Source organism: Lygodium microphyllum, chromosome 9 (assembly GCF_053477565.2).
Source record: "Lygodium microphyllum isolate KBCC chromosome 9, Lygodium_microphyllum_v1.1.10, whole genome shotgun sequence".
NCBI lineage: Eukaryota > Viridiplantae > Streptophyta > Polypodiopsida > Schizaeales > Lygodiaceae > Lygodium > Lygodium microphyllum.
Window position 1 is genome coordinate 7,127,831 of NC_141143.1, and position 17,191 is coordinate 7,145,021.

Sequence of the window (17,191 nt, forward strand, 5' to 3'; positions counted from 1 at the left end):
AAGTGCGACATGGGTCTGCATCGGATTGGGTATCTCTACGTAAAGTAGGATGTCTAGAATCTGACACTGGAATACTGTCAGGAAACCTTGACCCCTAGGGACCCAAGTTTCAGGTTGATGCTAGTGGGTTCAGCCATGAACGTTCCGTTGCGAGGCAGACTCGGGAAACCCTAGGCAACAAACCCCGAAACTTTCCATGGCAGTGCTGGGCAGCGTCACTTAGATTCGTTTCTCGATGGACCGCTAAAACGTGCTTGGACAGCCGATAGGCAGGAATGTGATAGAAAGCCACCACATCTCAAACTTTGACTGAGCAACTTTTTAGTTTTGGCCTTATGTTTTGCAAGGTACTCTTTATCAACACAACGTTTCAAGCCGTACGACAAGCTTCTAGCCAAAACTAATTAGGTTCAAAAACTTATGAGTGTCATTCACCTGATTTGTACTTTAAAATAGGTGTTTCATTTTGCTTAGATAACATTGAAAACAAAACTTAATTTAGCAACGTTAATATCATACATAAACAAATTCACATTTATCCCCCCTCTTTTGAGCATAAGGAGGTGTTGGCATCGAGAGAAATTTGTATATCAAATATTATACAAAAGGATTCATTGGTTGATAGAGAAGTAGAGAAAGAAATGACGGTGAGAGGAGGAAGCCTTTTTCGCTTCCACTGGTCGATTACCATATCAAATAGTGGATCCTCCTCCAGATTGGTCACATGGTCGTAGCTCTACTAATTTTGTTGGAACAATCGGACGGCCCCTTGTATCCTAATGTCACATTACCACAATTTGCATCTACAAGTCCCCCTATCCTCCCCTAGATAGAAATTCTCGTATAAGAAGAAGATCCAATGAGCTAGGACCATCTATCTGGCTTGTGAAGTCCCATAGTCCTATTAGCGACATTATAGATGTATCCCAAGTCAATATTATCGAAGGAGGTATCTCCATGAATCAGTGAAAAAAAAAAAGCATATGCAAACATACAAAGCATGAATAGCCTATACTCTAGATGCTATTCTCAAGATCTTTGAGAAATGGAAAAATATCAAGGCTCGCTAGTGGGGCAAGCCAAAGGTGTGCGGTTCCAAGCAGGTCTCATGCAAGTCATGGGTCACATGACTGCACAGATATTCTCTACCCAAGTAAGCGAGGTATGTGTGCCTTTTCCTCATCATGCATATCATCATCTACCTATGAGCAGATAGACGAAGAAGGGCCCTACAAGTAATCATGCATGCCTATAAGGAGAATTAAAAGAAGAACTTGGTGGTGACTTATACACTCGTGATTTTTTTTTCCAAGAGATAGCTAAATACAGTAGTAAGGTTGTCATTTCGGAGCCTCCCAGTCTCCTTGCCTAATGCCTACTCCTTTGGCAAGGATCCCCAGAAAGCCAAGTGAAATTTCTAATACGCACCTCAAACATTCTAATAAATAAATTTCCAAAACATAGAATTGACTCAAGTGAAATTTCTAATACGCACCTCGAACATTCTAATAAATAAATTTCCAAAACATAAACTTGAGTGCACGTATCAAGCTAGTTTAAAAAGTATTTATCTTTATCGATGCTTTCTCCTTTGTTGGGGGATACCTTCAGATAATATATGGTGAAGAAAGATCACGAGAAAGGTAATAACATTATTTTTAAATCCATAAGCCCCCTTTGACCAAGTTTGCTGGCAATAGTGAGAGTAGGTACACCTACATACAGTACACCAATCATGACAAGAGGAGCAATCGTTTACGAGTCAAAGCAAACTGAACGGCTTGTGGACCACCAGACAAAAAAGAAACACTGCAGTCTCTTGGGGGTCTCCCTCTCTCTCTCTCTCTCTCACAGACACACACACGAAACACCCCCGCGCACGCAACGCACTTACTCATTCGTATTGGCTTTTGCAGCTGATGATCAGAGCTCGTTCTGTGTGGCCGGTACTAGGTAGACAGTGACATGAGCGGGCTTCTTCTTCTAAGCTTACGAACTCAGAGTCCAACACAGATGATCCTTTGACAGGTTCAATCGCCATGATTATTTGTCCTTCAACGTTCATCAATTTTGAAGGTTAGATCAAATTACGCAGGCTTATATCCTCCTTCATTTGTGTCCACAGTTTGCATGTTAGAGTGCATATCAAGAAGAGTTACAAATGATGCTGGACCAATGCCATGATTATTGTCCTCAGCATTCATCAATTTTGGAACGTTAGATCAAAGTAGACATGCTTACATCCTCCTCCAATTTTTGTCCAAAGTTTGCATTTTAGACTGCATATCAAGAAGAGTTGCAGATGTTGCTGGATGGATGTGCTCACCATGCATTGGAAGAGTTTCTTTGTCTAACTGTTCGGATGCAACCTGAAGACCAAAACAAATCCTTCGATCTGAAACTGAAATCATCCCTTCAAGCTGGTTTTTGACTGAACCAAAAACTGTATCGTAGCCTCATTAATAACAGAGATATCCTTTGTTGTTGTCCCACCAATGCAACATTACCATTGATGTTTGTGTTGTACTGCAAACTTAAAGTAGTGTCAAAGTCTCCTTGACTGCATGAAATCCACTCTTAGTTATGCACATGTAGAGCTTGTTTCTGCTAGATTCGTGAGTCACCAGAATGCAGTACTCCATCTTGACAAAAATCAACGAAGTAATAGTCTATGATTTGCTCTGAAGCAAGTGTTGACTATCATGTCCTGAGGTAGCACTTACTGAGTGTCTGCATAATGGTTAGATGCTACGGCCTGCTGTAAGAGCCAAAGCCTGCCTTGCCTGACTCAAAAAACAGACAGGCAAGCTTTTACCTGAATTTCAATACACTGGTACTGTTCCATGTGCTTGACTCGGCCTGTCTGATAGTCTCCTAGAGGAAGAGGCATTCATTGACAACAATATGTGCTACAAGGCCAAGTGATAGCTATCAACAGCCAGAGTGGGGTCCTGCCTGATGGTACTGATATGGTGTAACAAAACATGAATTTCCTGTTGTCTGAGCTGTGGAGAATACCTTTGCAGCTAACTTAGGACGTGTTGCAAGAACTGTAAACTAGCTTTTGCATCAGATTTATGTCCTAAAGTGTAATCATTTTTTTGGCACAGTTGAATCATTTAGGTCTGTAACAGCATAATCAAGATGGATGCAGTTCACAATCTAACAAGTCATTATCTGCATAGTTTGTAACGGGTATTTGTTGGGACCATGTCATAGTGTTGGCTAGCATAGTTGAACACCATGAGATGGCGTCGTGTCGAGTGAGGCAAAAGAATGAGAGTTTTCAACCAGCAAACATTATCAGTCCTCTTGTACCGTGCAGCCTAGATGTGCTGTCTCCCTAGAGGGTTGCAGTGTGAGAGTTGTGATCAGTAGCTATGTTTGCAGCTGTAGCCACCATGGTGGTTAGGAATTTCTTCAGAGTTGAGAAAAATAGTGTGGAAAAAGCTATAATAGTAGAGCTTGGCCTTTGCTTTTGGTTAGTAGGAAGGAGAAATTTGGCTTGGTTGAGCAATCCTCCATTTGGATAGATGATTGTTCCTAGAGAGATCACGAGTTAGCCAAATCTTTCTTCGTCCAACTAACCAAAAGTATATTACATGCAATCATGATGCCAGCCCAAGCTCTACTATAGCTCTTTCCACATTGTTTTTCTCAACTTTGAAGAAACACGAAAGAGTCATCCAGCAGTTGACTGACCAATCATCTTCACATCACTGCCAAGGGAAAACCATGAGACCCAAATCTTGCCGTTCCACAAAATACTGACTACTTCAAGTGAAATGAAATGGTCTCTAGCTATAGAGATACAATTACACTTACATACAGTACACTTGATCACAGGCCTCTCTAAGAGCATTGTGCCCTTGAGCCTTCACTACAATCACTTGGTTATCTCAAAATAGTAACTCTAGCAAGTAATCTCAGCCACAATGTCACATCGAGTCCATTAAGCAACATTCTAAGACGTTGCTTTGGTGCAACAAAAATAATTTAACAAGAATAATGGTCGAAATGGCAAACATTGAAGGGAAGAAAAGTTACCCTCGTGTTCTGCATTCAGTCCACTAGGTGTATTACCTCCAGGTTTGGCCATTGCATATTTGTCTCAAACTAAGGCAGCTTGTTATTCTATTATTACCTTAGACTCACAAACTTTGGCTGAATTGGTGCAGGGTGTAAATTTGCAACTAGAAATCTGAAGGTCTGGCCATTGTGTATTCATTTCAAAGTGAGACAGCATGTTAAGACATTGTTTCCCCAGACACAAAAATCTTTGGATGAATTGGTGGAGCCTATTTGATTCATGCCATGGAATAAACAGTGAACCTGTTCTAGGGGGTCTTTTCGACCGATTTGAAGGTAAAGTACGCACTATCTATGTTTGATTTCAGTGGTCTTTTTACCCTTGCTAGACTAGAATTTTTTGTGTTTTTTCATTTTCTCTCTGGATGTGCATGCGCCCGTGGATGGGCTTTGAGTTAAATCGTAAAATGTAACTTTAAACAAGGTGACATTAAATCAAAACAGATTTCAGCTCCATTATTGTTGTATTATTCCACTTTTTATCTTTCTCATCAAGGCAATTTGTGGTTGTTACTGTGTTTCTTTCTTACATAAGTTGCCAAAATAACTTGAAACTTCCAATGTGACTTTAAACAAGGTGAAAGTAAATTTAGAGCAATTTGTGATTGATGCTGTTTCTTCCTTGCATAAGTTACCAAAATGACTTGAAACTAGGATTTTTAGAAATGTGACCTCAAACAAGTGGAATTTGAATTACAACAGATTTCAGTTGCAGAGTGTTGTATGGTTCAATATATCATCTATCTCAACAGTGCAATTTGTGGTTATTACCTTTTCTGTCTTGCTTAAGTTGCTTAAATGAGAGACTTGAATTTTGCAGGATCCTTTGTTTAAAGAAGAGGGTTATTCTCTGATGCTTGAAATGCAAGGTCAGCCAGCAACCCTGCATCTAAATGGGACGTCATGTTCTGAAAGAGAGGAAATTATGCTTAGAATTCATCTGATCGGGACCAATGATCCCTCCGAGGTATTTCCCACCCCAGTGGTGTCAACAGTTCCAGACCATCTCAAGCATCTGGAATTGGAGAACTTTGGTATAGCAGAGTTCCTTACCTTCAGGCCTCCTGATCATCTGAATCTTTCCAAATCTCAGAGGACTTTTGTCCGGCGCATTCAGGATGTGGTATTAAGCAGGCTGGATACAGAAAACAGGCTTGAGCTTTATGTCCAGGATCTTGCGGAATGCATATTTAAAGAATGTAAACTGGATGATGGAGGTGTCGACTTGTATGCAAGATATTCAAGGCGGTCCCTAACAGTAGGTTCTGAGACATTTACCATCTTCTCTGACAAGGAAGGCAGGAAAAGGACTGGAGAAATAGCGTGGATACTTCAATGTTGCAAACACAGGTTTGACACTCGGTACAAGCAAGGGGACATACAGATGGTAGCCTCCATGATTGCAGCTTGTCAAGACAACTTTGCAAAAAACCATGGCATTCTTGAGGTTAAGGTTCTCTATGGTATAAAAGTGGTAGGGGAGGAGTTCTATTTCTTTAGTATAAATTTCAATGAAAACTACATTAGGGAACTAGCAGAGAAGTTACCTAGTCATGATCTTATTGCCCGGAAGTATCCTATTTCTTCTGGATTGAGGATTTCTAGGCAAGAGGAAAGGAGAAAACTTGTGTGTTTCTTACACCAAATAAGAGTCTGCTCTCTTTCCAATGCGAATTTCTAGTACCATCTGCTTCTTTATGCATTCAATTCCCAGAGGGTTATGGCTTTTCGATCGATGCATTGAGGTGCAATTTTTATTATGTTTAGTACAAACACAATTGGAAGCTCAGCCACTTTTCACAAGTTTTATGGGTGCAAAATTGCATCCAGTGTATGTATGTGTGTATGTATGTCCCTACAGTGGAGACCACAATAAGCTATGAGACCAAAATGATGAGTACAATTAAGCTTTTAGAAAATACATCAAACAGCAACCTTATATGCTCAAATGTTAAACCAATAAAGCTATGATGCCTGTGTATGTTAGTCAAGAACTCTGTGAGCAGCAGCCCAATTGGTAGGGCAGTGTGTCTGCTGTGTGAGGTTGTGGGTTGCTGCGTGCTGTGTCTGCTGTGTGCCTAAAATGGGGAGTACTTCCTTCACCGGAGGAGCATGAAAAGAAATCCCATTGGATGAGAGAAACCATTATTCACTCGCTAGCTTTAATTAGTCCCCACCATTAAGGGACCAACCTTGGTGAGGGCAAGCTGCTTCTTATAAAATGTTTCCCAACCATGTATCACCTCTTTATTGCTGCGAGTAATTAACAGCCTACTAGGAAGTGGAAAACTTAGATTCGTTATGGGGTGTTGGCACTTAGACCATGCTCTAGAGTGCCCAACCAACCATGTGCACGCTGTCTTCCAAACCTGGATAGGTTGCATGCTGTAAGTAGCATGATCTTACGAAAGTGACACCATCGAGTTCGGGGAATCGGAACATATTTTATGACTATTTGGAGGTAATAGCATGCGTGCTGAGTATGGGTATTGGCATTACCTTGTGGCGTTGTAGCATTTCGATACATCGTTCACACCCTTCCTATTATCGCTTTGCTATGCATGGGTACCTAAATTCCTTGTTGAGCAGCACACTTACATTTATAACAAATAAATTAGGGCCCATTAAACTTGTCTGTCCTGTCCCTCCAATAATTTTGTGTATAATCAATCTTCAAAAACTTCAATGGTTAAATGTATGTCAAGTATACCACTTGTTTTGCCCTGTGGCCTTGTATCACATCACAACTGTAGAAGAATATTGTAAAGCATGTACCGGAGGAGGATCGCAAGTCGATGTAGAGGAGCATTGGGAGATGACCACCACCTACAATAACAATGGCACCATCTCAATCTATGGAGCATTGCGAGATGGCCACCAGCGCCACCGGAGAGCAGTCGCCGAGGAGCCTTGATAACCAAGAATGCCAGAAATCGCCATCCGCCGAGGAAGCCTCCAGCAGCACCCGAGACACGAAGGCCTCCGAAACCGGGAAACCTGGCCCAAGAAAGAGGCGAAGAACATGCAGGAACCTAGGAGCACTATAATCCAAGTGTACTCTCAGCTCTGAGAGTCTGTCTTAGAGAGTAACAAGGTCAGCAGGGCATGGTGAGAAGAAAGAAAGATATATATATAAACTTGGGGCACTTAGGGTAACATAGCATAACAAGGCAGGGTTTCAACAATCCACATAGAGCTGAGACACGCACACACATAGACAAGATAAAAGAATCGAAGAATGGTGAAATGATTTTAGTGACAGAGCATGAAAGCCAACCAACGCATGAGTGCCCTCTCTTGAGCTGAGCATAAGATGCAAGTGTCTTAAGCATCAAGCTAGCAAAAATTTAGTTTGCCTCAGTGAGAGGAGTAGTCCAACCCACAAGTTTCCCATGGCTTTGGGGTTTCAATCACATTGGGCATTGGGAGAGGAGCATGGCCCAAAGTTATTGCCAATCAAATCAATATATTAAATGTCAAAAAGTATCATTTCTCAGATAATTGGCTACCAATAAGCAAGCCAACCAATCTCATCAACCTTTTCATACTTTAATAAATTTGAAATTTTAATTGAAGTGCCTTTTCACATCAATGCACTAAATGCTTTTTGGGTGCTAAAATAGGTTCACTACTACGTGGCACTTGGTGGGAACAAGTTCAAGGTTGAGGAGGTGGAAAACCAACACACAACAAACGAAGGGGATAGCAAGCCAAAAGCAAGGTAAGGCACAATATTCAAGGTCAAAAAATATGTTGCTCAAGCCATAGATCAAGTCACCCAAGCGAGAACATGCCACCTTGACTTAAACAAAGGGCTGTGAGAAAATATGCAAGGTGTAGTAGCTCTGAGACAAGAAAATGCAACAATTCAAACTTGCCATTAGTCTTAAAAAAACATTGCAAAGAAAATGCTTGAATTGAGAGATCTAGACATTTGATATCACATGAGAGTGCACAAATGAACTGGAAGTGAGAAGATACAAAGCAACAACACTACTACAATAACACAAGAATTGAACAATGAATCACAAACAAGTAATGAAAAATGAAAGCACGAGAGCATAGTACAATATCATTGGGGTACCAACACACTGTGTGAGCTAAGAGTGCCTCAAGCTTCCGCTCTCCAAATGATGCAATATATCATAAGAGTGGAGGAGTGAGACATACATAGGTAACAGTGGAGTGAGACAAGCGATAATAAATTGAGCGAGACCAAAGAGGATCAATCCACCCAATAAAAAAGAAGCCACCCATATGGCCTAAGTGCAGTGCTACTAATGCACATGAATAATGCCCTCAATACCTACAATAATACACTACTAACACATGTCTAGATAAAGGAACTACTCTTTCCCAAAACACGATAGATACCAAATGCCTAAACATGATGCACACAAAAGCCTAATGGTGTTAACGACTCAAGTTTCATCGTAGCTCAAAAAATGTGTTTGGTTGGTGAAATTCACAATGTCCCCCATTGTAATTGGAAAATGAATGGTGGATATATTCCTAGTCCCTATATCTCAATGCCCTTTTTTAAAAGAGCTCCTCAAGTCACACCCAATGACCTTTTTCCTAAAAGAACTCCCCAAGCCACAACCAACGACCTTTTTTTCCACAGCACCATGATTTGACTCTACAAAATAATAGATCCCACCATGATGATTGTCTAGCACTTAGATATGTGAAAAAGTATAAAGTTGGGTTATGGACACAATCATCCTATGGGAGACTCTACAAAGTCCATATTCAACATGACACACATTTCAAAACATATGTTTCTATCCTCTAACATCTATTGAGCAAGTGGGCTAAAAGCCATGAGAACAAGGTGGTTAGAGCTATGGTAACCCTTCTATGTACAGTTTACAACTAACAAATTTGATTTTTTGTTTTTCCTTATAATGACTAAGGTATGTTTCTTGAGCTTGTAATGACTATTTTATTAATTAATTTAGTGATGTTTGATTAGGTATTATTAAGATAACTATAATCTTCGTGCATACTGTAGCCTGCATAGTTATTTAGGAATTAAATAGTTAGCTTTACATGAACTCATGCTTAGGGTTAGTCCCATTGTGAGGCCTTACTGTCTCCTCTCAAGTTTTGCAAGAATTTTTTAAAAAGGTGGATAGAGTTTGCTTCTTTTTTAAGGAGATCTCTTTATTAATATTTGAAATCTAATATCAAAGTGTTTAACTTATAAGTTACTTCAAAAACTGTTATGTAAGAATGATCCCTTTAATTATTGATTCCTTTTGCACTCCCATTTTTAAGAATTATGTCACTTTTTTTATATGACGTTTTAAAATAAATCTATACATTATTTTTTAGCATATGCATAAGGAAAAAATATCACGGAGCATCACAATGCATTCATCAAGTACAAGTATGCCACATTCAACAAGCCAAGAAGATGAAAAGAAGGAAAATAGGATTCATGGAATGATATTTTATTATCATTACATTAAGACAAGATGATTGAAAAGTTTCTGAAACTCATCCAATAGTGAAGTTAGCCCCAATGTTTATCGACCATTTAAGTTCACCTAGAAATTTAAAGAATAACTTTCAATTGCTATATCTACCTCTTGAAAAATCTACAATGCTTAGCTGTTTGAGACACTATAAAAGATCCTTATTGACTATTTCTATTGTTCTTTTTCTCAAAAAACAAAAGGGAAAGATTCCATTAATGACATCTCAAAGAAGAATCCCTTTAGGTAAAATACAAAGTACAAGTATCCCTATGTAGAGTGGTTAAACACAGCATAGGTACATCATATCACATAAAATACAAAGTACGAGTACAATGGTTGTATAAACAATCGATTTGGTGGGCTATAATACCAAACTATATGCCTTTGGAAACTAGTATTGTTGTCTTATATTGCTCAATAAATCCACCAAACTTATGCTTCACCTTGTAAACCCATTTGCAAAACCAATAGCTCTCTTACCTTCTGGTAAAGGCACCAAATCCCATGTGTCATTTGCCTTAAGTCCCAAACATTCCTTCATCCATAGCATTATCCCAATGCTCATTACCTTACATCCTCAAGACTAGTGGACTCTACACCATACACAACCTTAGCCATGTATGCATAGTGGTAAGCTACATAGCTACCATATACCAATTGTTACATTAGCTTTCTTACTTTGATTGACCTACATTGACCTAGATCGTTACTAGGTGCCTTAACATCCTCTTATACCTTCCTTGCACTAGGTGTCTTAACAGATGGAATCCCAAACTCTTCATCCAAGCTTTGCTCAGAACAGCTAAATCCACATCAACAAGAGGGAAACATGATGATACATTAGTCTCATAACATGTGAGTCTCCAACCTTCTCCTTCCTTTTCCTGACATTTGTGATGTACTTGGTGGAGTGACTTATGACCATAATCTACCACTCCAAGATCTATCAAAAACATACCCACGACTAGGAGACTCCGGTGGCCCAGTCAACGTTTATGGCTGTTGATTTATTTTCTATACATCCACACTCTCATGCACATCAAACCTAATGGTATCCTATATGTTATTATACTAGCTGCTCATTTCATAAAAGATAACATCCTTGCTAACTCTCAACTCACGTGTAACAAAGCAATACCATTTGTATCCCTTTTGCTTAAGCGAATATCCCACAAATGCACATTTATCTGCTTAGGGATCCAATTTGCCACGTAACTCATCAAGAATATACTCACAAGCACTACGTCTAAATAATGTTAAATGAAATGGATTTGGCTTTTTACTTGTATACTTTTCCTTGTATATCATACCATGTGCAATAGCCATGCATATCCTACTCATAATGACAATAACAACAATTGCTTCAGCCCAATTGTAATGAGACAAGTCTCTTTGTTAACCCCAAGCCAAGAAGGCGGAAGAATGCCCAAGCCGAGAAGGCAGAAGAATGAATAAAAAAGTGGGAAGAAGATGGAAAAGGAGCAAAGACACGTAGGCGGCCTCTAAAGCTAAGCCAGGGCCAAAAGCGTAATTTTAAATAAAAGGCGCCTCAAAAACTCTTGTAAAAGAGCGCCAGGCTCCCTCCTGTGCCACTTATAAAAAAATAGACGAGTATAGGCTTAGGGCATGAAGCAAGAAGAGGGAATTAGAAAAAGGGACCTTGCCACAATGGCCGATCATGTAAAAAGGGATGGGCGCCCATGGGGTTTTAGGGTTTGTATATATAAAGTTCAAAAAGTGAATGGAAGCTCATTCTTTGGTATGTGTCTAACAAGAGCTCTTCTCTTCTTCTCCTCTTCTTGCTTGTGTGCTCTTGAGAGAGGGAGTGTGAGAGTGTGAGGAAGTGAGTGTGTGAGAGTGAAGGATCAAGAGGGTGAAGCTCTTCACCATCTCCCCTTCTCTTTTTCTCTTCTCTTCTCTTCCCTTCTCTTGCACGCGGGGCTATGGTGGATGGAGCTTGGAGATGGAGGAGGCCTAAGGATGCTTGAGCTAGCATCTAGGATCGTGGAGCTACCCGTGTGTGCGAGAGAGAAGGCAACTCATATCGGCTTCAAGGTAAGCTCACTACACTCGTAGGATCGATGGCGTATCGACTATGTGAGAGGTAGCCATTAGAGCTCGCTTGGAATGCTTGAAACAATAAGTGGTCCATGGGTCTTGGCGGTTGAGCGAAAACTCCCACATTTTGGTTCCGTTTTTGCTGGGACCAACGGATTCAAGCTTGAGCGCTTGCACGCCCCATATCGAGCATCGAAGTAAGGGATTCATCCCCGAAACGGAGCTTGAGATAGGTAGGAAGGTTGGGAGTTTTGATCTTCGAAACAAGTAAGTATTTTGGGTTAGTTGTTTGTTTGATGATTGGAAAATAGGGAGAAATCATTTTAGTTTGTTGCTTTTGATTCTTGTTGCATTTAGTGTAGGATAGGATTAGGAAATCGAACTGAGAAAGGGTAGGGTTTACTGTTGCAAAATAGGGCAAAACAAGGCATAAATCATGCAGAAAATGGCAAAAATCTTACTTGGGATGCTTAATGTTGACAAGTGAGTGATTGGGAGCGTTAAAGCCTTACTTGGGAGGGGGTTTAAGAGCCAAGAGGCCAAGGGAGAGCTCATTTGCAACCATTGCAGTTAGAGAGAGAGAGAGAGAGAGAGAGAGCCCCTGCAAAGATAAGATTCGATCTCGTAATCGGAGAGCCTACCGCTCACCCCAGGTATACCAATCACTTCCTTTGGTGCCTTAGTTGGGATTTGGAAGTTTGTGCTTGGAGCGATTGCGTGAATCGTGAGATTTGATCGAAATCGTCGTCGCGTAGCATTTGTCGCACCGCATTCGGCCCGTCCGAGCGGCCATTGTTAGGCCGAGTCCCAGACTCGGCCCTCGGACCCTGCCATTCGGCCCGCCCAACCGAGAAACCCTAATCGTCCCTTGGCCCATAGGCCACTCGGCCCGTCCGAGTGACGACACTCGACCCTTTGACCAACTCGACACTCGGCTCGAAGTCCACTCGGCCCCATTTACCAGTTCGGCCCTCAGCCCAAGATCCGACTCAGCCCTCAGCCCAACACTTGACTCGGCCCGTCCGAGTGACGCCACTCAGACCTCGACTCGCAAAAAATTTATGTACTCGGACTAGTGCGATTCGACCCATCCGAGTCACCCACTCAGCCCCTGCAATTCGGACCAATTGGGCCGAGTGCATATTTGCCTCAACTTTTCAGAAATTTGACCTGATCCAACTAGAGCTCAGCATCGCAAACTGTCGCAAGCACTCCTGATGCTTAGAACTTGATTCTAGTGCACGAAATAGACAAAATCGTAAGGAGCAGCCGCTTAGCAGTTTGAGTGGGCTGTCATGGTGCCTAGAAACCTAGAGACCTAGAGGCAACCTACTGAGCCATTAAACCCTGATTGGACCCAAAAACGGCAAGGCAACGTAACCGAAAAGCCCTAAATCCCATCTAGACGGCCAGAGAACTAATCAACAAAGCCTATCAGGCCCAAAATGAAGCGAGGGTGCGTAAGACACTTAGAGGCTGTTTGCCGCACTCACCTTGAATTTTCGCACTTGAAGTGCACTTAAGGAAAACTGAAAGCCTGATTGAGCACAAGTGCACTAGAAAGAACACATGCACTGAGTGGAGATAAATTAAGGATTGTATTTAATAAGTCAAGGAACTCACTCAGATAAGTCACTCAAGGAACCCACAAATAGGAGAGAACCCACAGACAGAGACAAACCATCAACACGCAAAGTAGAACCAAGCAAGCAGCGCAAACGAAGGGGATTTGACAAACCTACTCAACCTTATCAATAGCTTGGCGAAGCACGAGAACTCGACTATGGTAGAGAAAAGCTCAGACCGCAGGTCTAACGAGGAACTTGACTTAGGCATCTTCCCAGAGGCTATTCATCAATGGTCAGCACAGCTACGATGCGCACGCCCAGTATGAACACCACGATCAGACAACATATGCTATCATTGCAAACTTAGAAGAAGAGAGAAAGCTAGTCCACAAGGCATTGCAAAGCATAGCCACATACAATAAAGACCAGCACAGGCTAGGAGTCAAAGGCAACGCACGGAGTTGCGTGAGGTGCAGCGAGTGCTGAACTTAGCCAGCAGAAATCGAACAGATCATGAGAGAGCCCTAGAAGGAGAATTAACACTGAGCGAGCTTCTTATGAAGCGATTGCTAGACAACACCGCAGTAGAGCAAAGTGCTGCAGCATTGGCGACCTCACTGTTGGTAGGATTAGGAGCAACCCAAGGCTCTAAGAGCTAGTCTAAAATCCCAATAGTTGCAAAGCAGCTCGACAAGTACCAACCCCACGATGATCCATATAGCTTTGTAGAGTAGTTCGAGCAAGTCTGCAAAGCCAACGGCCTCAACGACCTGACTCGGTGCTCTCAAGCATTTGGGCTCTGCTTAGGTGACAAGGGCAGGACTTGGTATACAAGCTTAGACGCCGCAAAAGAGCGAGCAAATTTCAATAGCCTCAAGAATCTCTTCATTAAGAGATTTGCCGAGCCTGGATATTCCGACAATCTACTAGTACGATTGATGAATGTCAAGCAAAAAGAGGAGGACATTCGCGATTACGTAACCCACGTGAGGAGCCTCTTCAAGAGAATCCCTACATGCAAATGACCAATTGAAAGAGTAGTTTCAAATGTGTTCATCAACGGAATTCAAAACGAGAAATTGTATAAGGCTTTGGCAGCCAACTTGAGCTTGCAGTGAGACATGCTAGCTAGGGTCTTTGAGGAAGCCATTAGAGTTGATGATCAGTTGAAAGAGCGGAGCTCCAGGAGCTCCAACTCAGAAGAAGCCGACTCGCGAAATTCAGAAAGGGCATCAGCCTCTAGTGAACGACCAGCCCCATCATCCCAAGATAAGGGGAAGGCCACCGAGAACCAAGACTTGGTTGATGTGAAGATGGAGATAGTCAAGCTGCAAGACTTGTGGAGACGACCAATGCAGCCACATGTCCAATGTGTGTACTGTGGCGGAAACAATTTGCTGGCCGAGTGTCAAGACCCTCGATCGCGACTTTGCACTAACTGCAACAGGTTCGGTCACAACATTGTGCATTGCAGATTGCCCACGAGACTTCTGTACTCCCAACCATATGGTCACCCTTACCTAACGAACAGGTCGTAGCCACTCTTCGGAAGGGGAGCCCCATTGGCCCTTCCTACGCCTAATGACATTAAGCCGACTGTCCCTAGGGTGGACATAAACCCTAGAGGTATACCTAGACCGCCTGGCCCCTATGTGACCCATCCACCGAGTGACCCTCCAGTCAACTATGTGGAAGAGCCAAATGAGAAAGAGACTTACTTATACCCTTATGTCTCTCACGACAATGAGGGCAACGCAGTCCTTATGGACTATCGACCAGTACCAGTGATGGCATTGGGGAGAGGATGAGGTAGAGGCCTAGGAGGGCAGACGCAGGATCCAATCATCTATTGGAGTTGTGGTCACTAGGGTCATGTCTCATCACGTTGCCCCGAGAGGGAGCAGCAAAACAGAGACAAAGCTGACCTAAGGTGCGTTGAGTGCGGAATCACCCATCTCTTCGTCGATTGCCCAAAGTGGAAACCTTCCACAAGTTCAGCCAACGTACCATCTGTTCCATTGGGGCTGTTTGGTGTCGAGAAACTTCATGGGGAGGCCACGCCTATCCTATTGTGGGTCATGACCCGTGCCCAGACGAAGTAGGTTGGCATATCATTACCGGGACCCAGCAACCTTGATGCGGCCTCAATAGGGAAGAAGAGTCGCAGGCGAAGGAAGAAGAGGTCGGAGGCTAAGATCGCACTAAAAACTGAAAGTGCTACAACTCTGCCTGTTGGAAAGAAGGTCATGCACGCAGAGGCACAAAACTTTAGCCCCCAAGACAGCCGAAAAGGGAAGTGCCAAGGTAGGGGAGTACCCGCATCCGAAGCGCCAACTCAAGGCCATAGAGAAAGTGAAGGACTGGGTGAAAGAAGCCCAAGAGCACTTAACGGATGTTGAGCCCATCCTAGAGGACGAGATCGATGATCTCACCAGCATGAACACGACGGTCTCACCCCCTCGACCAAAGTCAGGAGATGCAACCGCACCGCAGGCAACACCCCTTAGGTCAAGCCTTGATGTCGTAGGCCCACAAATTAGTCACACGGCCATTGTCCAAGACAATCCGGTTTAGGAGAGGGATGAGCAAAACCGACAGCCTCCTTACCACGCTAGTGACCACCCCTGTGACGTTAAGCATGGGAGATCTGCTTAAGCAGCATCCCACCCTATGGCAAGACCTCAAACAATGGGTTGAGGGGTCACGAGAACAAGCTACAAATCTGCATGATCATGATGCAAAAACACAAACACCAAGTCTAACACTGCACTCTATTCCAAAATCCTTGCACGTTAATGCTTTTTGGGAAGGCACCAAGATGCATGCAGTGTTACCAATCCTAGCCTTAGAGGCGACACAACGAGAAAGGGGATCGTAGACACAGGAGAGCCGGGGTTGGTGTGCTGAGCTAGGCGCAGTACTACAAACCTAGGGAAACCCACCTGTTGAGACCGCTCGGTTTAATGTCACATTAGCAAATGACATGAGAGTGAAGCCATTCGGGGTACTTAAAAACTAGCCAGTGAAAATCTCAGGTGTCCAGCTCTATGTCGACTTTATAGTCATGAAGGGGGTGGACTACGATATCCTGTTGGGCCGACCCTAGATGCGCAATGCCAGGGTTATCGAAGATTGGGGTAACAGCTTGATCTTCTTAGGCAACAGGACGAAAGCTGTGAGGTTAGAGATGGACACTTGGAAGACCTCACCAATCGACTTGGATGCCATCTCCGCAATGCTTAAGGGTGACGCTCAAGTCAAGAAGTCCTATGGGTCCTTGACCAAGTATATCCCATGCCTAGAGGATGAGCAAGATTGGATGCATGTCCTAGCTATAGTCGACCTGCCGTTCTCAGATCAAGAGGCATATGAGCAAGCCATCGAGATGATGGGCATGACTGAGGCATGCCCTCTGTACCAGTTTGCATGATGGAAGGAACCCTTCTTGGGAGACCTAAGCCCGGCACCTTCCAAGTGCCAAGCAACAAGAGAGAACTCCAAGAGGCTTTGGAATGCTTAACAGACAAGCTGGTTGACAATTCAACAGCAAACTTCAAACCACTCTAGGATCTCTTAGGTGAATCCAAGTGGCAATGGACCAGGGTGCATGACTTGAACCTTATGTACAACTAGGCCTAGCCCCCCTAATCAACGGGAAGAGATATACCAAGCCCTAGGAGACGATGAGTAGTCTGACACAGAGGACTCTGATAACGAGTACGAAGACTGCCAATCCTTCAGTGATGGAAGTGAGGGTGAGATGGACACAGTAGAATACGACACTGAGGGACATGAAATAGAACAAATACGGGCAAAGTCCAAGCCACAAAAGAGAAGTGTCTACAGGATAGAGTGAGGAATCATGCGCATGGATTGTGATCACGCTTGGTTAGAACATGTAGGAGCCATAGACCTTGAGCAAGCAGGCCTAGCTCAACCAAGAGCGACACCGGTGCTTAGGGCAGAATCACCTTCTGAACTGCGACCACCAAG

At 43.0% G+C, this 17,191-nt stretch overlaps 1 protein-coding gene across 2 annotated transcripts; it reads left to right on the forward strand.

Moving 5' to 3' along the window:
- The first annotated feature begins 1,791 nt into the window (after positions 1-1,791).
- Positions 1,792-5,800, forward strand: LOC148030787 (uncharacterized). Of its 2 annotated transcripts, none has more exons than XM_087684309.1 (3): positions 1,792-2,076; positions 4,179-4,365; positions 4,910-5,800. In XM_087684309.1, exon 3 carries the CDS (start codon positions 4,943-4,945, stop codon positions 5,768-5,770), a length of 828 nt encoding a protein of 275 aa, XP_087540435.1. In that variant the 5' UTR covers positions 1,792-2,076; positions 4,179-4,365; positions 4,910-4,942; the 3' UTR covers positions 5,771-5,800. The 2 variants fall into 2 exon arrangements, with proteins under 2 accessions (XP_087540435.1, XP_087540437.1); XM_087684311.1 differs by having other exon boundaries at positions 1,792-2,028.
- The last annotated feature ends 11,391 nt before the right edge of the window (positions 5,801-17,191 follow it).

Coding starts and splice junctions, on each gene's coding strand:
- LOC148030787 (XM_087684309.1), top strand. CDS start 4,943: ATGCTTGAAATGCAAGGTCAGCCAGCAACCCTGCATCTAAATGGGACG.